Here is a 27434-nt window from a genome sequence, read left to right on the forward strand (position 1 = left end):
ATAACTAACATTCACATGTTTCACCTCATCCTTGCACACTTGTTGTAACCAACTTCGCTTCCACATCTCACAAGTTACACATACACTGCCAGTTATTCAACAGTCACATCAAGCCAACAAATTGTCTGATACTTAGTGACGCACTTCTCTCTCTCTGCAAGACAAGCTGGTAAAGGCAGCAGGAGCTAATCCCCAATCCCCACGCAGGAGATGATGCTGGCCGTTCCTGAGGCCATGGCAAACATTGGGCAGAAACCATTGATGATAACAGTATTTTCATGTCTAATCCTCCTCCTGATTTGTATCTCATTGTCCCTTCATCCCATCCTCTCTTCTGATTTATGAGATGGTATGGACTGGTGTAGCACTGCCGGAGCACACTGGAGCATCGCTTCGGCACCTTCGTATTGAAGGTAAATTTCAGGGCCCAGAGTGCAAGGTAGCTGAGGCGATGGTGCAAGGCCCAAAGAGGCAGCAGGAGTGATGGTGCGAGACACATGGGAGGCAGCTGGGATGATGGTGCAGGACACAGGGGAGGTAGCTGGAGTGATAGTGCAGGGCACAGGGGAGGCAGCTGAAGTGATGGCGCGCGACACACGGGAGGCAGCTGGAATGATGGGGTGAGGCCCAGGGGAGGCAGCTGGACTGATGATGCGGGACACAGGGGAGGCAGCTGGGGTGATGGTGCAGGGCCATGGGGAGGCAGCTGGGGTAATGGTTCAGGGCCCAGGGGAGGCAGCTGGAGTGATGGTGCAGGGCCCAAGGGAGGCAGCTAAAGCAGTGGAGCTCACTGTCATCTGAGTAAGTGACTGACTGGAGACAGAGAGAGATTGTGTGAGGGGAACCAGGGAGAGTGAGTGTGAGGAGATGGGGGGTGGGGAGTGTGTGTGAGGAGATGGGGTGGGGAGTGTGTGTGAGGAGATGGGGTGGGGAGAGTGTGTGTGAGGTGATGGGGGGGTGGAGAGTGTGTGTGAGGAGATGGGGGGTGGGGAGTGTGTGTGAGGAGATGGGGGGTGGGGAGTGTGTGTGAGGAGATGGGGGGGTGGGGAGTGTGTGTGAGGAAATGGGGGGGTGGGGAGTGTGTGTGAGGAGATGGGGGGGTGGGGAGTGTGTGAGGAGATGGGGGGGTGGGGAGTGTGTGTGAGGAGATGGGGGTGGTGAGTGTGTGTGAGGAGATGGGGGGTGGGGAGTGTGTGTGAGGAGATGGGGTGGGGAGTGTGTGTGAGGAGATGGGGGTGGTGAGTGTGTGTGAGGAGATGGGGAATGGGGAGTGTGTGAGGAGATGGGGGGTGGGGAGTGTATGTGAGGATTTGGGGGGGGGGAGTGTGTGTGAGGAGATGGGGGATGGGGAGTGTGTGAGGAGATGGGGGGTGGGGAGTGTGTGTGAGGAGATGAGGGGTGGCGAGTGTGTGTGAGGAGATGGGGGGTGGCGAGTGTGTGTGAGGAGATGGGGGGTGGGGAGTGTGTGAGGAGATGGGTGGGGAGTGTGTGTGAGGAGATGGGGATGGGGAGTGTGTGAGGAGATGGGGGGTGGAGAGTGTGTGTGAGGAGATGGGGGGTGGGGAGTGTGTGTGAGGAGATGGGGGTGGGGAGTGTGTGTGAGGAGATGGGGGGTGGGGAGTGTGTGTGAGGAGATGGGGGGTGGGGAGTGTGTGAGGAGATGGGGGGTGGGGAGTGTGTGTGAGGATTTGGGGGGTGGGGAGTGTGTGTGAGGAGATGGGGGATGGGGAGTGTGTGTGAGGAGATGGGGGGGTGGGGAGTGTGTGTGAGGAGATGGGGGGTGGGGAGTGTGTGTGAGGAGATGAGGGGTGGCGAGTGTGTGTGAGGAGATGGGGGGTGGCGAGTGTGTGTGAGGAGATGGGTGGGGAGTGTGTGTGAGGAGATGGGGGTGGGGAGTGTGTGAGGAGATGGGGGGGTGGGGAGTGTGTGTGAGGAGATGGGGGGTGGGGAGTGTGTGTGAGGAGATGAGGGGTGGCGAGTGTGTGTGAGGAGATGGGGGGTGGCGAGTGTGTGTGAGGAGATGGGTGGGGAGTGTGTGTGAGGAGATGGGGGTGGGGAGTGTGTGAGGAGATGGGGGGTGGAGAGTGTGTGTGAGGAGATGGGGGGTGGGGAGTGTGTGTGAGGAGATGGGGGTGGGGAGTGTGTGTGAGGAGATGGGGGGTGGGGAGTGTGTGTGAGGAGATGGGGGTGGGGAGTGTGTGTGAGGAGATGGGGGTGGGGAGTGTGTGTGAGGAGATGGGGGTGGGGAGTGTGTGTGAGGAGATGGGGGGGTGGGGAGTGTGTGTGAGGAGATGGGGGTGGGGAGTGTGTGTGAGGAGATGGGGGGGTGGGGAGTGTGTGTGAGGAGATCGGGGTGGGGAGTGTGTGTGAGGAGATGGGGGGTGGAGAGTGTGTGTGAGGAGATGGGGAGTGGGGAGTGTGTGTGAGGAGATGGGGGGGTGGAGAGTGTGTGTGAGGAGATGGGGAGTGGGGAGTGTGTGTGAGGAGATGGGGAGTGGGGAGTGTGTGTGAGGAGATGGGGGGTGGGGAGTGTGTGTGAGGAGATGGGGGGTGGCGAGTGTGTGTGAGGAGATGGGTGGGGAGTGTGTGTGAGGAGATGGGGGTGGGGAGTGTGTGAGGAGATGGGGGGTGGGGAGTGTGTGTGAGGAGATGGGGGGTGGGGAGTGTGTGTGAGGAGATGGGGGTGGGGAGTGTGTGTGAGGAGATGGGGGGTGGAGAGTGTGTGTGAGGAGATGGGGAGTGTGTGTGAGGAGATGGGGGGGTGGAGAGTGTGTGTGAGGAGATGGGGAGTGTGTGTGAGGAGATGGGGGGGTGGAGAGTGTGTGTGAGGAGATGGGGAGTGTGTGTGAGGAGATGGGGGGGTGGAGAGTGTGTGTGAGGAGATGGGGAGTGGGGAGTGTGTGTGAGGAGATGGGGGGTGGGGAGTGTGTGTGAGGAGAAATGATGGGGAGTAGTGAGAATGGGGGGAAAGAGAGAGAGTATATCTGGTGGGGGAGTGAGCGAGTGAGTGGGAAGGAGAGGGAGTGTTGAGGAGAAAGAGAGAGTGTGAGGAGTGTTTCACATTTATTCCTTGGCTGTGATGGCCTGAGGATGTGAGACATGGTAAACATGTTTGTATTCCCTGCTGGCAGCTTTACATAAATTTATAATTTATTAACTGTTTTCTCACCGTGTCTGGCACCTTCCATGATTTATGCACATGTACCCCCAGGTCTCTCTGCTCCTGCATTTCCTTGAGAATTATACCCTTTAGTTTATGTCACCTCTCTTCATTCTTCTGACCAAATAGTATCGCTTCTTATTTCTCTACTTTAAATTTCATCTACCATGTGTCTGCACATTCCACCAGCTTGTCTATATCCCCATGAAGTCTATCACTATCCTCCTCACAGTTCACAATACATCTAAGTTTTGCATCATCTCAAATTTTGAAATGGTGCCCTGTACACCCAGGTCTAGTTTATTAATATAAAACAAGAAAAACAGTGAATCCCCCCATATATCATCCCCCAGTCAGAATTAAATAAAGTTTTCTACAATTCATGATTTTAATGGGATTGAATTAATTAGTTAAAATGTCAAGTTTATTTATTAGTCACAAATAGGCTTACATTCACACTGTAATGAAGTTACTGTGAAAATCCTCTAGTCGCCACACTCTGGCTCTGGTTCGGATACACTGAGGGAGAATTTGGCATGGCCAATGCACCTAACCAGCATATCTTTGGACGGTGGGGAGAAACCAGAGCACCCGGAGGAAACCCATGCAGACACAGGGAGAATGTGCAAACTCCACACAAACAGTGACCCAAGCCAGGAATCAAACCTGGGCCCCTGGTGCTGTGAGGCAGCAGTGCTAACCACTGTGCCACTGTGCTGCCCTAATTCTAAGATAAAAGCAAAATACTGCGGATGCTGGAATCCGAAACAAAAATAAGAAAATGCTGGAAAATCTCAGCAGGTCTGACAGCATCTGTGGGGAGAGAATAGGGCCAATGTTTTGAGTCTAGATGACCCTTAGTCAGAGCCACCAAGGGTCAGGTTGCGCTAATGAAGGGTCATCTAGACTTGAAACATTAGCTCTATTCTCTCCCCACAGATGCTGTCAGACCTGCTGAGATTTTCCAGCATTTTCTATTTTTGTTTCGGATTCCAGCATCCGCAGTATTTTGCTTTTATCTTAGAATTAGGGCAGCACAGTGGCACAGTGGTTAGCACTGCTGCCTCACAGCACCAGAGGCCCTGGTTCGATTTCCGACTTGGCTCACTGTCTGTGTGGAGTTTGCACATTCTCCGTGTCTGCATGGCTTTGCTCCGGTTTCTTCCCACAGTCTGCTGAGATTTTCCAGCATTTTCTGTTTTTGTAATTAATTAAACTGTTGCATAATGAAATTCTAGCCAAGTTAAAGACTAGTGTTTCAAATACCACGTGGTTCTAAATAAAATGCCTACTGGCACTAATACTCTTCCTGACAAAACATAGTTTTACTGGCATTTGGGACTAAAATGATTAATACATTTAGAAATCATATAGCCAACACATTTTCTTCATGCTCCTGCAACTCAAAATTTTTAACTGCACCTCTGGTATGGAATGAAAATTGCACTTCTCACTTTCCCGCCCTCCCTGTACCACAATATTACCCCTTGTGCCTTGAAGAGATGCAACCCTGGCCAAACAGTGAAGGAACACCATGATAAGAATGAGGATGCAGACATAGCACTATCATTTGATTTTACATTTTCATTCACCAGTTCACATATTGACACTGCACATATCTTAAAGATAGATTATAGGCAGGATTTGCACATTGGGCACAAGTGGGCTGCAGAAAGGGCAGGAGCAAGGGTAGTGCAGGTGCCAGCTTGCCAAGGGTCAGGTTGCACAAGTTCTGCTGCAGAAGATTCAGATGGTGACTTTGATGAAGCAGCCTATTGAAGAATCATGATGGCAGCATTGGAAAAGCTGTTAGAAAGCCAGCTTCAATGTCCAGGAGCATGGAGAACACCTTGCGCAAAACATTGCGCAGCGGCTGGAGCCCTTCTATTCAGCATGAAAAGTAGTTGCCAACTCCATTCACACACTTGTGGACTAAATCATGACGCAGTATCTGATGGCCAATGTTATAGCTTCCACTACAGCAATCGCCCAACATCTGAATGCTATAGTGAAAGCTGGGACTACCATCACAGAAGGTAACCTCGCTGGCATACAGATGCTGTGATGGTTGTGGATTACGGTGTGGAAAGAGGGTGTCACTGCAGTGTAGCATCTATCTTAATAGGACTGCACGGGTGCCATCCCAGTGGCAGTGGCTCCATGGAGCACAAATCTGCTGTCTTCTAAGGAAGCTTGCATTTGTCCTCCTGCCCCAGCAGTTCCTTTGCTTGTCAGGCAACCAGCTCAGACTGCAGCTACCCATGCCAAGTTGTTGCAGTTCCCCAGCCGGTTCTTCTGGGCCCAGAGTTGCTCTTGGTCAGTATGTAGGGCCTTCTGCAGTCTCCCCCGCTGCAAGTCCATATCAACCACTGAGGTAATACTGTGTAGAACCACCAAGACAGGCAAAGATACATGAGTGCATACACGAGGATGATTATTTGACTTTTGTATACAATACAACACGATTGGTTTATCAATTCGGTTTGGCTTGTTCATGTTGTAGTGACTTTTATTTTTGCACTGTGACCAAATGGATACTGTGATGGCCAATGACAGAAGGAAGGTCAGTTATGTGACTGTTGGTGAATAGGGAAATGCAGCTGTCATTACTGGTTTGCATTTAGATGACTCCTTCATATATAACCTGGGCATAAAGGAACCATCTTGATAGTTTTCCCCTTTCCTCTAATGCCACTTCCTCCTCTTCCTCCATCTCCTTTTGCTCCTTCTCCTCCAGTTAATCAGCTGTTTGTCACATACCTTGGTGATAAACTTTGTCCCACCATGATTGCAAGGTTGTGCAGCAGACAACCAGATCACCGGAACTCAGGAAACCTGCTCTGTTGAGTAACTGCAGGGCTCCTCCTGAGTGGTTCAGGCAATGGAATTGGAATTGTTGTTTTATCACATTTCATACAGGAGCTTGACTTTCACTCTATGCCTGCTAGGCACGTGCGAGGGTGCACAATGGAGTTATGTGCCATATTGTGAGGAGATGGATCCACGCCTGCATCACCCTTTGGTTTGCCAAAGTGGCTGAATTGCAGCTAGTACAACAGACCCTTGAAAAATTAAGGCATCGTGAATTCTGTCAGGATAATGGGCATTCAGGAGCTAAGCAAGGCATGAAGCAGTAAGAGCAGAGAAGGAAACTTCAGGACAGGCTGGGCATAAAGCAGTGAGAGAGGAGAGCAAGACTTCGGGGGGAGTGGGGCATTAAGAAATGAGAGAGGAAGGAGTGGAGAATTAAGAAGCGAGAGAAGAGAGCGAGAGCAGGAGAAGTGGGACTGAGCTGTTAAGCCCGTGAACAGATAGTGCCTGTTCGAAAATAAACATTGATGTTTCATTAAGAGTTTCTACAGGTACTTAAAAAGGAAATGAGTATCTAGAGTGTGTGTTGGTCCTCTAGAGAGTGTATCTGAGGGATTAATGAGAAATGAGAAAATGGTAGAAGCATTGAACAAATTTTGTCTGTTTTCAGTGTAGCTTACACAAATAACATCACAGAAATAACTCTAAATCAAGAGATGAAAGGGAGGGAGGAACTTAAAACAATTACAAAAAAACAGGAAAGGGTACAAGAAAATTGTTGGAACTATAGCTGACAAGTCCCTACATCCTAATGGACTTCTTCCGGGGGTCTTAAAATAAGTGGCTGCTGAGATAGGAAATGCATTGATCTTAATTTTCCAAAATTCTATAGATTCTGGAAAGGTCTCATCAGATTAGAAAATAGTGAATGTGACTCCTGTATTCAAGAAATATGGGGGAAAAAAGTAGGAAATTACTGGCCATGTGTGACAGGGAAACGGCTGGAATCTATTATTAAGGAGGTTATAGCAGGGCACTTAGAAAATCTTAATGCAATCAGGCAGAGTCAAATTGGTTTTGTGAAAGGGAAAGCGTGCTTGACTAATTTATCAGACTTTGAGGAAGGTGCACTATAAAGAGGAACCTGTAGATGTGTACTTGGATTTCCAAAAGTCACTTGACAAGTTACCATGTCAAAATGTAGCACAAAATAATGGTGAGGAGGGTAACATATGAGCATGGGGAGAGGATTAGTTAGCCAACAGGAAGGAGAGAGAGTAGAGATAAATGGGTTTTTGCGTTATTTTCAGGTTGCCACAGGGATCAATGCTGGAGCCTCAACTATTTACAATCTATGTCAATGATTTGGATGAAAGGACCAAATGTATGGTTGCTGAATTTGCTGATGACACAAATATAGATAGGAGATTCAGTTATGAAGAGGTTATAAGGAGTCTGCAAAAGGGTATAGATAGGTTAACTGAATGGGCAAAAATTCAGCACATGGAGTATATAATTTGGGAAAATGTGGACTTGTTTACTCTAGCAGATAGAATAGAAACAGCATTTTATTTAAATGGAGAGAGCTTGCAGAACTATGCAGTACAGAGGGATCTGGGTGTCCTTGTACATGAATTACAAAAAGTTAATATGCAAGTGATTAGGATGGTAAATGGAATGTTGCCATTTATTGCAAGGGAAATGGAATATAAAAGTAGGATATTTTCCCTACAGTTGTACAGCACATTGGTGAGACCAGTAGAGGCAGGATCGTTGAATATGTTTAAGACTGAGTTAGATAGATTCTTGACTGACAAGTTGTCAAAAGGTATGGGGTAAACAGGAAAGTAGAAACCACAATCAACTCAACCATGATCTTATCAAATGGCAGAGCAAACTCAAGGGGCCAAATTGTTCTGTCCTGCTCCTAATTTGTATGTTATTACATCTGTATGTTCCTTTTCATCACATTTTTCTGCACATGAGCTAAAGAAATATCACTTATTATGGGATCAGGGAATTCATTGGGACTGACATTCTTGCACTGGGCTCTCAGTGGAATTAAGATATCTGTGCCTCTTTCACCAACTGACCTGGATACAATTCAGAGACAAATATCCAGCTACAGCATCATTCCTAGCAATCACGGGGTTACAAATAACATTCTCAAAAGCGATTGGAGGTGTGCAATAAATGGCAGCCTTGCCAGCAATGCTCACCTCACAAGAACAATTTTTTTTTAAATGTCAGCTATAGTTGTCCTTTAGATGAGGTCAGCAAATGTTAATAGTTGAAATGTTGATCAGTTTAATGGCTGGTTCACGTAATATGTCAGCATCAGATAAACATATACAGCTGTAGTAATTCAACAAAACACCAGTTTCCTGTCACCAACACCCTTTATTGTGCACCAACTGAAAGGGCTTACAGGTAGTCGACACCTCGGGACCTACAACTCTGATACGGGTAAAGGAACAAGGTTAAAAACCCCCGCTGGCTGCTTCCCATTGGGCAAGCCTCTGCTCACTCAATAAGGAAGTTCATAGTTTATGAAGCCCATGGGAGATCTATTGATGATTCCCTTAATGGCCCTTGTGGCCATCATAACACCAGCCATTTTCTTTTAAGAGGTGTGGATGACGAGTTCAACCACTAATTCACAGAACTTGGAAATGATCATTGTCAAATTTGCTTATCTTGACAACCAAGTAAGGAATTCACCATGCAATGCAACATATAATTTAGGGAAATAAAAATACTAAATAAACCAGTCAGAGAAATAGTTATTAAAATGAGGAAATTAATCCACAGCAAATTTGCGATGGCATCGTATAGATGTAGCTGTGATCCCCAAGTCACCAAGTACTACAGGAAGAAATAGTCCAACAGGTTCCTGTTTAGAAAATAATTGTAACGTGACAAAGATTTTTCTTGGATGGAAATGCATAGTTTAGCCCTTTGGCAGTTGATTGTGTTTGTTATTTAAATTTACCAATTTTGAACCAGAGTTTTGATGTTTTTTATTTCTATTTCGAAGCACTGAAATTACAGGTTCCTTCCTTTGTAAAGCTTATTATAGAGTAGTAATGAGCAGTTGCATTTGGGCCAACACCATCACATTACGAGGGAGTGGTTCTATTTACACAAACCACGATGTATCGTGTTTGGAAAAAGCAAAACAAAAGGCTCTCAAAACATTTTAGAAGTTATTACTTTCTTAAGCTCCTTCACCACCTTACCTGGCACTTCTACAACCTGTCAGATTCCATTAAATTTGGCAAAACAACAATGTAGCCAACTAATATGGATTTATGCTATTACTGGTTTCCATGTTGCTTTGTGAACTCTTACCATTAATCTCACTCAGCTTCATTAACAGAAAAACCTATAATTCACTGAACATCCAGAGTGTAATAGACAGCAGGCAAAGAACTGCTTTGAAAGCCAGATTTGTTGAAAGTTTCTGTGATGCATTCATCCTTAAACAGCCTGCCCTCTCTGAGCTCTTCAAGGAAGATAATTGTGTGAACAGATGGCTTGCATTGGACAAGGCATATCCCCTTGCTACTATGGAAATGACCCAAGAGTTGTAAGAGCAGCAGTTGAGGAGGATTACAACAAAACCTATCTCTCTCCCAGAGTGCTTGTAATAAATTGAGGGCAACTCGATGTGGCTCAAAGTAACAGAGGATTTATTGCCAATGATAAATAGTTATTTACAATAAAGATCAGACAGTATTAACTATGCAACAGTACAACGCTCCAACTGAGGATCCTCTACAACCCAGGACATGCGCCCTTGCACCTGATTGGCTCAGCTTCCACCTCGACACTCCATAGGGTCTGGCCCGATCATGTGGCCCTCAGGGAATGCCCCATAATGGGCCATGCTACAACACTCCTTCCCTCCACCTCTTCCCTCTCCCTCCACCTCTCCCCCCCCCCCCCCCCAACTCCTGAATTTGCCTAAGGATGAAACAAAAAGAACATCATTAATAGAGGCAGACAAATTACAAAATACATAAGGAATACCCCAGGGAAACTCATCATAAGTTTATTCGATCCAGGGACTTCTGGACAGCTAGAACACCTCAGTATACTTGGCTCTTCTGGAAATGAAGAATCAGGTTGAACAGATGTGAAAGGCAAACTCATCAATCCTGGGTCTAGATCCTCCTCTGTTGATGCTGTTTCCTCAGCTTGTTCCACTAACGCTTTGGAGGCTGGGTTGTAAGGTGCTGATCTGACATGGTGAATACCATTTGATTTGATATATCTTTGAAACTCCTCCATTGTGAATGATTGTTTGAAACTAAGACCTCCAGGATGCCATGAATGGCAAACATTTTCCTCGATTTGTCAGTGGTGGCAGTGGCCATTGTGAACTTCATCAACAGGACATCCAACCACTTTGAGTGTGTGTCTACTAATATAAGGAACATATGACCTATAAATGGTCCTGCAAATTGATATGTATTCTTGCCACGGTCTACCCGGCCATTCCCAAGGATGCAGATTCACCAGCGGTGGCAAGGCCTGTTGGACTTCACAACTGGAGCATATTGACCATTCTTTTGATTTCTTTATCGATGCCCAGCCACCAGATATAACTTCTGGCTAGTGTTTCCATCTTGCTTTGTCCCAGATGTGAGTCGTGCAATTCCTGTAATAAAAATCATCTCTCTTGGGGTGGGATTATAACCTTAGATCCCCCACAACAGGAGTCTTCACAGGTTACCTCTGTCACTGTGTGTTGGTCAAGTTTATACAGTTCTGACTTACCATATCGCCATCCTTGCATCACCATTTTTTTTTAGCTTTCAAAAACATTGGATCTCTTTCTGTCCTTATGTGCTTAGCTTAGACTGGCACAGTCTCTATCAGGTGCAGTGCCTGCACTATCTTTTGTGGAACCATCGGTGATGCTACTGTCTGTGGCAAGGACAATGGCTGGTCCCTTGTCGGGCTCCTCATCCAGTTTTTTAAAGGAGTTAAACTAACCATTGTGGGTTTTTTTGCACCTTCTGTCCTGGTTGCTTTCACTCTGCACCAAGCTTGTAAAGACCCTTTTTGTTGCACTTTAAACATATATAATCTCTGCATTGGCCAGTGTCTAGGGAATGTTCTCTCCCACATCAAAAACAAACTTCTGTCCTTCTTTCTTTTCTCCCTTTTTTGGGCTCTGCTGCACCCACACAACAGCTGTTTCCCGCCACAACAGTTCACCTCATTGGGCTTACCTTACAACTCACCTATGCTCTGCTCAGCGCCTTCAGTCACCTGACCAACTCCACACTATTTTCTAAAAAGATTTTGGTCTCACCCAGTAACTTCTGTATGATTTGGCTGTTTATACCACAGACCAAACAGTCCCTTAACCTTTCTCCTAAAGTTGGGCCGAATTCGCAATGCTTTGCTAATCCTCTCAATCTGGCCACGAAGCCCGATACTGTCTCCCCTGGTTTCCGGACTGCTGAGTGAAATTTGTGCGTCAACATAATGATTGAGGATTGGAGGTTGAAATTATTTTTTTTACAAACTCTGGTGAAATGACTTTGTGTCTGGAACATCTGGCGATGTTAAACTTCTCACTAAGCTGTAAGTCTGTGAGCCACAGACTATGAGCCTTTCGCTTTTCATCTGCTGTTATTTCATTTGCTACAAAGAAGTAATGCAGCCTTTTAATACACTGTCTTTACTGTTTTCCACTTCAGGGTTAAGTGGTTCAATCTTTCCAATCAAAGATATTTTAATGTTCATATGTACCTTGCTTCTTTGTATTTTTGAAGCTCAAGTCTCTAGCCACTAGCCATGCACTACGATCCCTAACAACTTAGAAAGTTTGTCCTCGCCGCCAGCATAATAAATCAGTCGCTCTGTCGCTCAAAGTTACAAAGGATTTATTGCCAATGATAAATAGTTATTTACAATAAAGGGTCAGACTGTATTAACTCAAGAACCTAGAATGTCAAGAAAAGTAGATCAGTTGTGACAGAAAGTAGAAATTCTCACAAAGGAGTGTGAAGACCCTGAGAAACTACTAACAAAAGGAAAACTCTGTAATAACAAGCTTTAAGCTAACACAAACAGCAAGAAGTCAGTGCTGGAACAGGAAAAGAAGTCACTGTGGAATCAGAGTGGTTGTTTGAATGCAGAATTAACAACTAAAACTGATGAAATGTTGGAACTTCATTGTGAAAAGAGCAATCATTTTCATGAACTTGGTTCCAGTCTGAAGAGCATGAAAGATAAGATGTGCAGTATGAAGATGTGGCAGAGGAAATTCAGACTTAAAAAGTAGAAAAAGAAAACATTCGGAAACAGATTAGGGATCTAAAAAGTTAATTGACTGAGTCTAAGGAACAGTCAGTGACCATGGAAGGAAGATTCCAAAAAGAATTGAATGCTTCGGTGAAGTAGGTAAACTTGTAGAAGAGTTCCAGAGATAACCGTGAAACAAAGACAATCGAACTATTACTCTATTTATTTTCAACATGTTAATGCTCATATTAAAATAGCACTCAATGTATTAGCCAGTGCAGAACCGTAGGGCAAGAAACTCCTAGGATCCATTTGGTTTGTTTGATATGACACTACTCACCCGTGAACCACACCGCCTCCGAGAGTCAGATTACAGGCTGTCATCTGTACCAGAAAAACAAGTACACACTTAATTAAAAGTTGCAATTAAAAGTTGCAATCAAAACTCTCATTCTCTGGCCACAGACCCCCTGCCCTGCCTTTCCCCATGATGGTACACAGAGACCAGCAATATGAAAACTGTTGGTTGCCTCTTTTTCTAGCCACAGGTTAGAATAAGTGGGAGCCAACAGTATTTGCATCTTGAAATGGTGATGGACACTCCCAAGACACTAAGACCACACCATTTGCATTGCTGAACAGCCCCTGAAATCCCTGCATATATTTGTAGACCTTTGGTACAATAATTGCAATATAACAGTATCATCCTTTTCCAAGATTCTCTGTTTACTGAATATGTATCTATCAATTTTAATGATTACCACTGTTATATTGTTGTTAGAAAGTTTGTTATATAGAACATAAGAAATAGGATAAGTAGACCATTCAGCCCTTCATGCGTGCTTTCTTCTGCACAGGCATCACACTAGACATACCTTATAAATTCTGGTTTGATGCTTGACTGACACTAAGTTTTTGAAAGCTCAGCACCATTTTTATAGCTACTTGCAATTGTCTTTCATTCACTTTAACTTCAGTTGAAGTTTGCCTGTTTCTGATTTTCCTATGTTAGCTTTTTGCTGTGGGAAATTAAGATGATGATGAACTAATAAGTATGAATGGACTGTCGATCAGTCTGCAACAGATCTCTTTTTTAAAAATTTGTTCATGGGATATGGGTGTCACTGGCTGGGCCAGCATTTATTGCCCATCCATGAGGGCATTTAAGAGTCAACCAAATTGCTGTAGCTCTGGAATCACATGTGGGCCAGACCAGGTAAGGACAGCAGATTTCCTTTCCTAAAGGACATTAGTGAACCAGATGGGTTATTTTTAATGACAATTGACAATGATTTCATGTTCGTCAGTAAACTTTTAATTCCAGATATTTTTTATTGAACCCAGGTCCTCAGAGTATTACCCTGGGTCTCTGGATTACCAGTCCAGCAACGATACCACTAGGCCACCACCTCCCCTCCAGAGTGCCTCATAAAAAATGAAATAGTAAAATTAACAAAATATTTTAATAAGTAGTATTGCCTATTAACAGAAGAACAGGAGTAGCCCATTTAGTGCCGCCGCCCCAAACCTGAACCATCATTCAATGAGATTGTGGCTGATGATCTAACTCCATATAACTGCCTTTATCCCATATCCCTTAATACTTCTGGTTTAAAAAAATCCATCAATCTCAGATTTAAAATTAACAATTGATCAACTGAACAGTTTAATGGTGATTACTCACATCCTTTGGTCTTGACCCTAGTAATTTCCTGACAACTGATGTCAGGCTAACTGGTCTAGAATTCCTTGGTTTTCCACTGTCACTTTCCTTAAATAGCGGACTGACTTACACAATTTATCAGTCTAACAGAATGTTTCCAGAATCTAGTGCACTTCATTAGATTATAATTCAGGCATATATAGAATGTTCTTACTGACTTTCTTTAAAATCCTGGCATGAAAACCATCTGGTCCTTGAAATTTGTCACTCGATAGTGTCACTACTTTCTTTAATGCTGTTAATATTGGTGAGTACCTCTCTCTGATTTAATATTAGTTTCCTTGAAATGGCTGACCACACCATCATGCGTCAAAGCCTCTCCATTGTTACCCAGCTGGTTCTTGGTCCCATTCTTATCAATCCAATCATAGCCAGAGAATCATCTACATTGCCTTCTCTTCAGACTCCCACACCATTACCTCTAGTTTCCCGCCAGGATCTATCTTGGCACATTCAGACATGCCATTAACATGCTGAAAACACAGGGTCAGTTTTCACATATATGCTGATGACACTCAAATCACCACCACCTCACTCAACTCATCCATTGTCTCTAAATGATCAGATTGCTTATCTGACATCTAGTACAGGATGTGCAGAAATTTAATCCTATTAAGTATTGAGAGGGCCAAAGCCATTATCTACAATGCCCGCTACAAGCACCAATCCCTAACCATCAACAACATCCCTCTCCCAGGGAAATGTTTGAAAAAGACTGTTGCTCAACCTTGGTGTCTTATTTAGAACATAGAACATGGAAAGCCACAGCACAAACAGGCCCTTCGGCCCACAAGTTGCGCCGATCACATCCCCACCTCTAGGCCTATCTATAGCCCTCAATCCCATTAAATCCCATGTACTCATCCAGAAGTCTCTTAAAAGACCCCAACGAGTTTGCCTCCACCACCACCGACATCAGCCGATTCCACTCACCCACCACCCTCTGAGTGAAAAACTTACCCCTGACATCTCCTCTGTACCTACCCCCCAGCACCTTAAACCTGTGTCCTCTCGTAGCAACCATTTCAGCCCTTGGAAATAGCCTCTGAGAGTCTACCCTATCCAGACCTCTCAACATCTTGTAAACCTCTATCAGGTCACCTCTCATCCTTCGTCTCTCCAGGGAGAAGAGACCAAGCTCCCTCAACCTATCCTCATAAGGCATGCCCCCCAATCCAGGCAACATCCTTGTAAATCTCCTCTGCACCCTTTCAATGGCTTCAACATCTTTCCTGTAATGAGGTGACCAGAACTGCGCGCAGTACTCCAAGTGGGGTCTAACCAGGGTCCTATAAAGCTGCAACATTATCTCCCGACTCCTAAACTCAATCCCTCGATTAATGAAGGCCAGTACGCCGTACGCCTTCTTGACCGCATCCTCCACCTGCGAGGCCGATTTAAGAGTCCTATGGACCCGGACCCCAAGGTCCTTCTGATCCTCTACACTGCTAAGAATGGTACCCTTCATATTATACTGCTGCTTCATCCCATTGGATCTGCCAAAATGGATCACCACACACTTATCCGGGTTGAAGTCCATCTGCCACTTCTCCGCCCAGTCTTGCATTCTATCTATGTCTCGCTGCAACTTCTGACCCCTCCAAACTATCCACAACACCACCTACCTTGGTGTCGTCAGCAAACTTACCAACCCATCCCTCCACTTCCTCATCCAGGTCATTTATGAAAATGACAAACAGCAAGGGTCCCAGAACAGATCCCTGGGGCACTCCACTGGTCACTGACCTCCATGCAGAGAAAGACCCCTCCACAGCCACTTTCTGCCTTCTGCAGGCAAGCCAGTTCTGGATCCACAAGGCAACAGCCCCTTGGATCCCATGCCCTCTCACTTTCTCAAGAAGTCTTGCATGGGGGACCTTATCGAACGCCTTGCTGAAGTCCATATAGACCACATCCACCGCTCTTCCTTCGTCAATGTGTTTGGTCACATTTTCAAAGAACTCAACCAGGCTCGTAAGGCACGACCTGCCCTTGACAAAGCCGTGCTGACTACTTTTGATCATACTAAACTTCTCTAGATGATCATAAATCCAGTCTCTCAGGATCCTCTCCATCAACTTACCAACCACTGAGGTTAGACTCACCGGTCGGTAATTTCCCGGGCTGTCCCTGTTCCCTTTCTTGAATATAGGGACCACATCTGCAATCCTCCAATCCTCCGGAACCTCTCCCGTCTCCATCGACGATGCAAAGATCATCGCCAAAGGCTCCGCAATCTCCTCCCTCGCCTCCCACAGTAACCTGGGGTACATCCCATCCGGTCCCGGCGACTTACCAACCTTGATGCCATTCAATAGTTCCAACACATCCTCTTTCTTTATGTCCACATGCTCGATCCTTTCTGTCCACCGCAAACCAGCAGTACAACCACCCAGATCCCTTTCCACCGTGAATACCGAGGTAAAGTATTCATTAAGCAGCTCCGCCATTTCTAACGGTTCCGCACAAACTTTTCCCCCTTCACCTTTTAAGGGTCCTATGCCTTCACATCTCATCCTTTTACTCTTGACATTTGACCCAGCAATGAGCTTCTGACCAAATCCACACCATCAATAAGACTGTTTACTTCCACCTCCTTAATGTCACCTGACTCTGTCCCTGCCTCAACTTATCTGCTACTGAAACTCGCATCTATGCCTTTGTTAGCTCGAGACTTGACTATTTAATGCACTCTCGGCCAGCCTCCCAGATTCTAATTTGAGGCCATCCAAAATTCTGTTGTCCATGTACATACCAGCAACAAGTCCTGTACATCCATCACCTCTGTGCTTGTTGGTCTACATTGGCACCCAGTTAACCCCCTCTTCTCTCTCTAATCTCTTCCAGCTCTCCACAACCCTTCAATTTTTATCTGCGCTCCTTTAATTCTGACCTCATCAACATCCCAGATTTCATATGTAAGCTGATTATACCCAATTCTATCAGTCCATAACTTCTCTTGACCCTGTGACCACTTCTGTGTTGGCAGTCTTCCTGGCATCAAACATAGATGAGCCATGACTTCTCCAACTGAACCCAAAGAAGACTGAAGCCATCACTCCAGACCTGACCACAAGCTCTTTTGCCACTGATTTCATACAAACTTATGGTCATCCCACCTCATCTCTTCTTCCATGACTCACTGGCATTCTCTATCTATTCCTGCTTATTAATTCCTGTTCCCAAACTTCACCCCCCATTTCCCCCACCTCCAAAAAGTGCCTTGTGATATATTCTATGTTTAAGTTTAAAATAGAAAGATTCGGCATCAAAATATAGTATTGTGTTTATTGGGTACGGTTTACTTCCTGTCAATATACACAGTAAATCTGACCCAAATAAACACAAACCATATGTTGTTTGAAAAATGCTGGGTGGTTGATGTATCACTGCCTTTCAGAACAATTGCCTCAGCCTGTGGTGCTGTTCTTACTATGCAGCATTTTTCTATTTTTCTTCTCTGAGTTCCTTTGGGTGACTGGGTCCAATCATTATTGGCTTAAACCAAATCTTTTTGAAATAATTTTTGATTGTCTTTAGGGAAATAACCACAATTGTTTGGATTGTTTCCAATAATTCTATACTTGAGTGGATTATCCTGCAGGGAGTGGGGATTTTGCCTACTGAGGATCTACCCTCGGTGTTACATCTGTGCTTTGAAATCCTAGAGTGCAGCTGCTCGTCAGCAACTGCTAAATTTTACCCGATTTATATTACTCAGTTGTATTTTTATTTTAAAAAGAGCAGTAGTGGGTCAGTACCATTGCTGTTTGATGAATGTTCCAGAATTTGCTAATGGGCAAACCAGTTGACCTTAAACCTTCCTTGGCAGTATGTTGATGTGCTTTGACGTTTGTGTTAAGCTGCAGGGAGGGGAGGCGGGAGGGGAGGAGTAAAGATACTATTAGTGATTTATCCAGGACTAGGGAACAGAGAGAGAGAGAGAGAGCAGAGTGAAGTCTGGAGGGGAAGGTCTTCTGCTTGTTGACTTGCACTCGGACAGTGTCTTCAGCACAACGAGTACTTGGAGAATAACGGACCTGTGCTTTTCTCTGTGTAAAGCTGTTACAGCCGACCGGCTCATTTTGACTGCTGCTATTTGGTAAATGTGAAGATGAATGCTGCTGTTCAGTCGAATCGTTATCATCCTCTCTTCTTGGAACTTGATTTCCTGTGAGGTTTTTTTTTAGATAAAGGCTCGCAGTATTTCCCATTGACTGCATCTAGGTTCTCTTGACTGGGAGATGGCTCCTCTGTGGCTGGCCATGCTATCAAAGAGCAGCCCTATCTACCGAGACTCCCTCTTCTCCTTCTCCTTGTGCAGTGCCCGTAACATGGAGAGGGAAATTATCTTACTTCGCAAACAGATGGAGAAGGAGCGAAGTCTGCTACATGGGCAGCTGAAAAATTTAAGGCAGCAGCAGCAGATCCTGGCTGCAAGCACCAGAGAGGAACTTGACAAGTAAGAGATGCACTCTAGCTTTATCTTAATCAGTGAGGCAAAGGTGCCATAGGGGTTTTTTGTTAACCCCTTATTTAAATGAGTTGCCAATAAGCGTGCAGCAAAATCACTGGTTATACTTTTTGTGAAATTCATTGTCTGTTCAGACTGTAAAACATGCATAAACTTGGAAAGTTAGAGATTGGAGCAAGGGCAAGTTGCAAAGCTATGTGTGAAGGTATCAGTCTGAAATGTGGTTTATCAATGAAAATGTCCTAAAGTTGAGTAAGAAGTTAACACCTGCAGCTTAATGAAGTTGCTGAGGTTTATTTCGTTGCAAGTTTTGGGGGTGGCATGGTGGCATAGTGGTTAGCATTGCTGCCTCACAGCTCCAGGGGCCTGGGTTCAATTCCCAGCTTGGGTCAATGTCTGTGTGGAGTTTGCATGTTCTCCTCATGTCTGCGTGGGTTTCCTCCGGGTGCTCTGATTTCCTCCCACAGTCCAAAAATGTGCGGGTTAGGTGCATTGACCACGCTAAATTGCCCCTTAGTGTCCCAGGATGTGTAGGTCACAGGGATTAGCGGAGTAAATGTGCGGGGTTGTGGGGATAGGGCCTGGGGTGAGATTATTGTCGGTGCAGACTCAATGGGCCGAATGGCCGCCGCCTCTACTGTAGGGTTTCTATGATTCTATACTGAGGGCCTTGCTTTGCTTTTGGGGCTCTCTGTTTTAAAAGTTGCTATAATGCAGTAGTTATATATGTTGTAGCTTGGTGAGTCATAGAGGTTCATACAGTTGTTGTATATACACAGATTAATTACATTGACTATATTAACCTGTATATACAATAGTGGGTAGATTGTTATAGGATCTTTGTAGATATAGGTTAATATAGCCAGTATATATAGGTTATTCTCGTCCCTATTACAGACGGATGTAGTCATTGTGTGCAAGTTATTACAGGTTAATTAATATTGTTAGTGTGTGAGTGGGTTATTACAGGGTAATATGGTCAGCATGTGTAGGTTATTACAGTCTCTGTACAGATTATACGTAGATCAAATAATAAACTAATTACAGGTTAATATTGTTAGAATGTGTAGATTATTACAACTGCTGAATATACAGTTAATATTCTCTGCATATACAAGTTAATGAACTAACTGTGTGTGCATTATAGGTTAATACAATTGCCCTACATACAGTGTAACAGTTATTGAATATAAAGTGTAAGTTAGTATCTGTACTAATTTACAAAGTTAGTACAGATACTCTATTCACAGTTTAAGACAATCGTTGTAAATACTGGTTCATACAATTACTGTAATGCAGGTTAATACAATGCTGTTATGTGCAAGGCACCAGGAATTCATTCATTGCTTATGTAATTAATACAGATGCTATATACCAGATTAATATAATTGCTGCAAATACAGGTTAACGTACTCACTCTATATTCTGGTTAATGTGCTTGCAGTATGTAAAGTTAATTTTCTCACTTGGTACAGGAATGAAATGATTGTACAGGCAGGCTAAAGCAATCACGGTACACACGGGCCAAGACAGTTACTATACAGGCAATGTGGAAGCTTTATACACAATTTACCAATTCGCTGCACAGTCAATGCAATTGCTGTTTATATGGGTAAATGTCCTCACTGACACAGGTTAGAGTCCTCGGTGTACAATTAATACAACAAGCTAATGTACTCACCGCAATTAATGTAAGGATTGTATTTGAAGATTAATGCAATTGTTTTAAATACAGACCAATATTGTCACTATACATACAATGCAATGCAGAAGTTGTGCATACTATTTAATTTAGTTGCTATATGTTTGAGTTAATACAATCCATTTATTTACAGATTAAATGGAGTTGCTTTTTGTACTGTCACTGGTAAATACGGTTCCTGAGCAGAAATATGGACACAACTGTTCTGCCTCCAGGTTATTACAGTTGTGTTTATTAATGAAACCACTATACACAAATCACTGTACATACAGGCCAACGCAGTCCTACACACAGGTTAATACAACATTGCGAATGCAGGCAAATGGAGTGTGCTGTATGTAGCTGCCAATACTGTTCATGTAAGTACAGGTTAATAGAATGATTGCATATAAAGGTAAATAATAATCACTGTTAGATAATACAGTCCAGCTGTACATAATTCTGCTGATTTTCTTGATAATTATAGAAAACAATGCCCACAGAAATTGGAATGTAAGGATTATTTCAGCCACTTTGGCAGTAATGAAATCTGTCTCAGTGGCACTTATCTTGAATCTTGCTCTTTTCCTAATTGGTGTATTTTTATGATGTAATTTTGGATGACACCATTGAAATAAACCTTCTATTCTGGATCACAGTTTATAATTAAGTCTGGGGCAGATTGTTAATTGTTATCTGCACATCCTAAGATGAAAAATTATATTCAGAATCACACTGTGTGGTTTAAAGTATAGTGGGTTTGGCTTCCTCTTTAATAACAAGTCTACAAGTGGAAGATATCCCTCTCCACCCATTATTGTGGTAGAGGAGAACTTTACTCGGTCCCTGCTTGTGCTGTATCTTATGAGCTTGGTATTTGATATGGAAAGTTTTCCACTTTTGATACCTCAATAACCATGCAGTGGGCTGGTTTTTAGGGGTTGGGTGTCATATTGCTTGCTCCCTCCCTTTCTCTGTTAGAAAGCTCAGGCACAAACTGAAAAAGGGAAGCTGTCCTGCAGCAATATTATGCTACAGACAGCCTTAACAAGCTCAAAGTGGGGCTTCTGCCCTTCAGTAGAAGAAAGTCCATCCCTCTACTCTGACTGGCTGGCAGTTTTTGTGGTTCCAGCAATACCAGACTCAATAGAGTCTGAAAGAAGATAACGTGGATCCTGGACTCAGGTAAGTCTGGGACTTTTGGGTGGAGAGGGATCCAGCACCCTGGGAAAAGAGGGAAGGAAGTTGGGGGTCTGGTTTTGGAGGTCATCGGGGAGGCACAAAGTGGGGTACCACCTTGGAGGGGTATCCCCAATGCGCACAGGTAGTATCTCCCCAAAAATGAAGTGCCCCCTTTCTTCCCTATTTTTCACCAGACTCGGCAGCGCAATAAAGTTTAAAGCTTATTTATTAATATCACAAATAGGTTTACATTAACACTGCAAAGAAGTTACTGTGAAAATCCCCCAGTTGCCACTCTCCGGCGCCTGTTTGGGTACACTGAGGGAGAATTTAGCATGGCCAATGCACCTAACCAGCAAATCTTTCGGACAGTGGGAGGAAACCAGAGCACCAGAGAAAACCCACGCAGACATGGGGAGAATGTACAGACTCCACACAGTCATCCAAGCCGGGAATCGAACCTGGGTCCCTGGCGCTGTGAGGCAGCAGTGCTAACCACTGTGCCACCGTCAGTTGGCTTGTTAACCAGCTGCATTGCCCATTGATGAGTTTTTTTATAATATGGTGGGTGAGCTGCTGATTTTGCCCTGCCTGATTACCATTTTATGGAAACTGGCATGTTGACATTGGATTTATGACCCAACATAATTGCGCTGGATTTAACACATGCATGAGACGGCAGTCCCAATTTCTACACGTAAAACCCCAGTATACTAATAAACTGAGAGGTATTTGACTTGCACCTAAAATGGATGTAAAACCAGCAGATCAACTGTTCCATGTGCCAGCCTGAGCCATATTTGGCTTCAGTTCTCATTTAAATGCTGCTGGAGATCTATCTGCACCAAGTGGTTGACCTACTGCTGCTCGCCGACTGGAAATCTGCCAGTTCTCATTTCGGTCAGTAGATTGCATCTGGGGGTGATATGATTCTGGTGGAGGTAGCTCGAACACATGGGCAGTGGAGTGAATCAGAGGTTTTTTGTAGGCCCAAGAGAACTAATGCTTCTGGGCTGTACGATAATAAAAGAAAATTGTTTTATATATGGCATCCAGCAATCCCTTTTAGAGTTTTTGGTTAGGCTGTTCGAATCTTGGTACAAATATACAATGCATTTCAGTGAAAGCTCTGCCTGTTTGTAGCTGGATTTCATATATAATTTCCAGAAGTAGACATAGGATTCCAATTTACATATTTAAGGAGCCTGATGTCTGTTTCAGGCATCGAGCGCAGTTGCAGTCCAGTTTAGGTGTGACAGATTGCAACTTGACATTCACATGCCTGCTGACCATTTTAAAATTGCAGGACATTAGTTAAATTTCTGTGCTGAAACTTCTAAAATACTGTGTTGCGTTTTTACATTATGGGATGAGGCATCCTCTTTGTGCTACATTCCGACCACAATTAAAATACTGGCTGAAATTCCCTGACCTTGTTCGTGGCTGGGATTTTCCGATGCCACTGAAAGTGAATGGAGTTTTAGCAGGACGCCAAATGGGCCCCGCCACAAACGAGACCAGAGAAATGTACTCACTGTGTCTGATTTTGAGGGCCTTATGTTTGAAAGGATAACATGGAGTAGGTGGAAAAGTGATTCACTAAGATAGAACCATTGTGGTTTATAGCACAAAAGGATGCCATTCAGCCCATTGTATCAGTGTTAGAACAGGTGTCATAGCTGCAGTGTCACCTGGAAGTGTGGCATGAGAAAGGGAGCAAATAAGTTTACTTGCAGAGGGAGATGGAGAAAGAAGGACTCTCAGCAGGAGGTCTTATCAACCTATCATTTTTTGGGAGCAATTTCCTTACCTCTTCCAAAGCCAAGGGCAGTATGTAATCTCTGATTGAAGTAAATGGTACTTTCAGAAATCTGCTACCACTAGGAACCTGATCTGCAGCTTAAGGGTGTGTGACGCTGCAGTGGCAGGGAAAGTAACTGTGGCCCTCAATTTCTACCCTTTCGGGATGCTCTCAGGCTGGAATAGATGGCATCTGTAACAGCTCCCAGTTTACTGTTCATTACTGCATCAAAGAAGTGACAGTGGCTCTGTATGCCACAAGGGAACTTTGAACAAAAAGAAACAAGCAAAGCGTACTCATGGCCTTCCCAAAATAGTAGTCTTCCCTGTGGTGTAGAGTACCATCAACTCCATACACATGTCTATCAAGGTGTCTCATTTCCACACTGAAATGTACTGAAACTGCAAAGGTTAGCATGAATTCAATGGGCAGCTGGCATGTAATAAAATCATGTTGCTGAATGCCCATTATCATGGCAGCGGTCATGATGCACTCATTCTATGCCAATCCACTGATCCAGCAATCTTTCAGTCATCAAGTAAATCTAGAGTGTGCCTGCTGGGTGTCAAGGGCTACCTGTTTTACGCCTAGTTAATGGCTTTCCTCAGCTACATATGGCAAGCATATAATGAGAGCCATGCTGTCACAAGGAACATCATCAAGCTGATGATTGTGGTGTGGAAGCTAGACTCTGCTGCCTCAATTGCTCCTGTAGGAGGAGTCTCCTGCACATGCCAGAGCAGGTGTCCCGATTTGTGGTGGTGGTCTGCTACATCCTGCACAGTTTGATCATCCTGAGGGTATAGCTCTTGCCACCATGCATTTGGTGACCATTTCAGAAGAAGCAGGAAGTAGCCATATTCAGGCCAGGTTGTCTGTGATTACCTAAGTCGATTCCAGTTCCAATGAATACGACCACAGATCCATAATGTTTCAGAAAGCCGGAAAAGGATGATGGGCCAAATGGCCTACTGTGCCGTAAAATTCTATGTAAAAAAAGAACCTCTTAAACCCATTCTTTATAAACAGTTTCATAATTTCAATACATTTAATAGAAAAATGTGTAAAATTTCCCAGCAATCAATGTATATTGTGTGTTTGGAAGAATTTGGTACAGACGCTTTAGAAGGATGGCGATTTCCCCTTTAATTGAATTATTAACTTATTTGCAGACTGAGTAAAGAACTTCAGCAGAAGAACAAGCTCATTGAATCCCTGAGCTGCAAGCTGCAGAGTCGAGCAGACTCTCCCTCCAGCAGTCATGTTCTCTCGGACTCGGAGCAGTCTGACAGGGCATCATTTGTGTCAGAAGAACAGGAGTCGACCAATGACGACCTGGAAGTGTATCATTACGAAGTTGACTCGAGCAGTGAGTACTCGCACAATGATCAGCAGAGCGCAGGGCTCGAAACACAAACTACAGCAGGTGGGTTCAAAATTAATTCATTCTTTTAAACACAGGTCGAGCAAAACAATTTGTCCATCTTGTTTGATATGTATTGAAGTGAAATAAGCATCCCAAGTTGTTCCTTTAACATTTGAGTGGCGAAATAACAGTGGAAATGAAAAATTATTTTAAAGTATTTCTGTGATATTGAAATGACGATGCAAGGTGCTGCAGGTAGTTAGCATACCTCTTCCATGTCGATGAGCTGCATTAAGATTCAACTGAGGTCAATCCAGTGCAAGCCAATATTGATTTAATTTGGAGCAATTCCCATTGGGTGGAAGTCCTCAATACAAAACTGTCCACAATGCAGGTAATTCCTTAGAAAGGCAGAAGAAGCAGCTATGGGAAATGGAATAGGTCACAGTGGGACAAAGCAGACAGCAGATTATGACACAATGTTTACGTATATTGCACCAAGCCTATAAGGTAATCAAGCCGAGGAACACATAATGTGGGATTTTGGCTATCATAAGACCATAAGACATAGGGGCAGAATTAGGCCACTCGGCCCATCGAGTCTGCTCTGCCATTCAATCATGGCTGATATTTTTCTCATTCCCATTCTCCTGCCTTTTCCCCATAACCCCTGATCCCCTTATTAATCAAAACCTAGCGATCGAAATTGATAAAATGTTTATCTAATATCAGTACCAACATTTCATGTGTTACTACAGTACACAAAAAAACCCACCAAAATACCAAAAGCAATACCATAAATATATTGCAGCTATTTGTATATAGGTATCTCTACTTGTAAGGTCAATAAGTTACGGTACCGGCTAGGCTCAGCTGGTTGTTCTCTCACCTCTAAATTATAAGATGTAGTTAGACTTGAGATAAGTTGACTCCAGTGCAGTTCTGAAAGCACAATATGTGGTCTGATATCCCATCTTTCAGATGAGACATTAAAGCAGTTCCAAATATGCCTATTCTGTTGATTCAGGTAAAGATTCAGTTGCGCTGTTGAAGATGAGCAGGAAGTTTTCTCAGTGTCCTGGACTACATTCGTCATGAGTGAGGCCAACACTGGTGTTTGTCAGATGTTGCTGACTCAGAATGGCTGCTACATTGCCTGCTTGGCAAGATACATTGCACTCCACAGAACAGTGCATTGTGTCAAGTTCTTTGAGCTGTTCCAGTGTGAAAGGACATTGGATAATATTTTATGGCTTTTGCCGATTGTTAGTTAGACCCTGTTATGGAAATAGTTATTCTGTCACGTAGCTGGCCCTAATGAGAAGTTTCTATCCACTGGTTACCTAACTATAAGAAATCTAGGTCCTTTAACATTCACGTTATCCATTCAATTGCATTCACAGTTATCACAATACTTTTGCTGCCTTTAATGTATCTTGTGTGTACTGCTCATTCCAGCTTCAGATCATCATAGAGTAACCTTGTGACATCACAGAATTATTTCATGACATAATAGTGATCTCATGACATCAGAGTGATCTCATCACTTTATTAATCTTTAACATAACTTGATTTCATGGATCATTTCTTCCAGTCCCTTGAATATACTTGTATTGATATTTTTCCCTCCTCTCTCATATTGCAAAGCGATTATAATTTGACAGCCCGGATGAAGCACAATTCTGAAAAGTACGGCACTATAACCTCTCCAGTTCGGAATGCCTGGGACCATGTCATTTCTGTACTTTGGAAATTTCTAACCACAAGTGGCTGAACCAGAAAACACCATAGATATACATGTTTACCTGAAACATTAAACAATGATAAAACATAAAACAGTAATAAGAATTGTTCCTTATCCAAATACTGAATCTTCCACATTTCCACTCCCAAAGTATTGCACTAAAATGTTGCCGATTATGTTCAGAAAATGCTTGGGCCTGCTCAAAACATTACCAGACAACTGGTGTTTCCAAACAATAGATTGCCAGACTGCAGAGGTCACAGTGTATTAGCATTTTTTGCAACAACCACTACTTCTTTGGTAAATCTGTATGCAGCCCGACTGCAGGAACCATAGTCAGAATGCCGCGTGCCAAGCACAACTGTGGCTAGCTTAAACAAAAGACCAATTAACCCATTGTACCTTTACTGGTTCTCTGAATGCGCGTTATGACTCCATGCCATTCTTCTGCTTTTTCCCCCTATCCTTCCACATTGTTTCTGTTTAAATAATCTTATAATGTCCTCTTAAATGCCTCGATTGAACTTGTCTCCACCAAACTTCTAGGCAATGGATTCCAGACCTGAACCATTTGCTGTGTGAAAATATTTTTTCTCAGATCACATTTGGCTCTTTTGCAAATCACTTTAAATCTGTGCCCCCTCGTTTTTGATTCTTTTATGAACGCGAACAGTTTCTCCCTGTCTGTCTACTCTGTCCAGCCCACTCATGATTTCGAACACCTTGATCAAATCTCCACTTCGCCTTCTCTAATCCAAGGACATTAGTCCCAACTTTTCTAATCTGTTTTCATAACTGAAGTTTCTCATCCCTGGAACCATTTTTGGAAAGAGTGCAGAAGAGGTTTCCAATGTGTTCACATCCTTCCTAAAGTGTGACACCCAGAACTTACACAATACTCCAGCTGAGGTCTAACCAGGGTCTTATGCAACTTCAGCATAACCTCCTTGTTTTTGTATTCTTTGCTCCTATTAATGAAGTCTAGGATACTATATTGTTTATTAACTACTTCCTCCACTTGTCCTGCCACCTTCAATGACTTATGCTCATACACACCCAGCACCCTCTGCTCCTGCACATCCTTTAGAGTTGCATCTCTTATTTAATATCGTCTCTCCATGTTCTTCCAACCGTATACTTTTTTACATTGAACTTCATTTTTCTAACAAACCTCTTGTGAACCAACTTATCAAGCACCTCAGGAAAATGCAAATGTACAACTGCATTCCCC

At 43.8% G+C, this 27434-nt stretch overlaps 1 protein-coding gene across 16 annotated transcripts in view; it reads left to right on the top strand.

Moving 5' to 3' along the window:
- Positions 1-27434, top strand: part of pde4dip (phosphodiesterase 4D interacting protein) — a 425654-nt gene that overhangs the window by 362853 nt on the left and 35367 nt on the right. For all 16 annotated transcript variants that reach the window (XM_078218377.1, XM_078218378.1, XM_078218362.1 and 13 more), the window contains one exon: positions 24266-24519. In XM_078218377.1, coding sequence (XP_078074503.1) covers positions 24266-24519 — 254 coding nt within the window. The remainder of the gene's footprint in view (positions 1-24265; positions 24520-27434) is intronic.

Source organism: Mustelus asterias, chromosome 8 (genome assembly GCF_964213995.1).
Source record: "Mustelus asterias chromosome 8, sMusAst1.hap1.1, whole genome shotgun sequence".
Taxonomy (NCBI): Eukaryota; Metazoa; Chordata; class Chondrichthyes; order Carcharhiniformes; family Triakidae; genus Mustelus; species Mustelus asterias.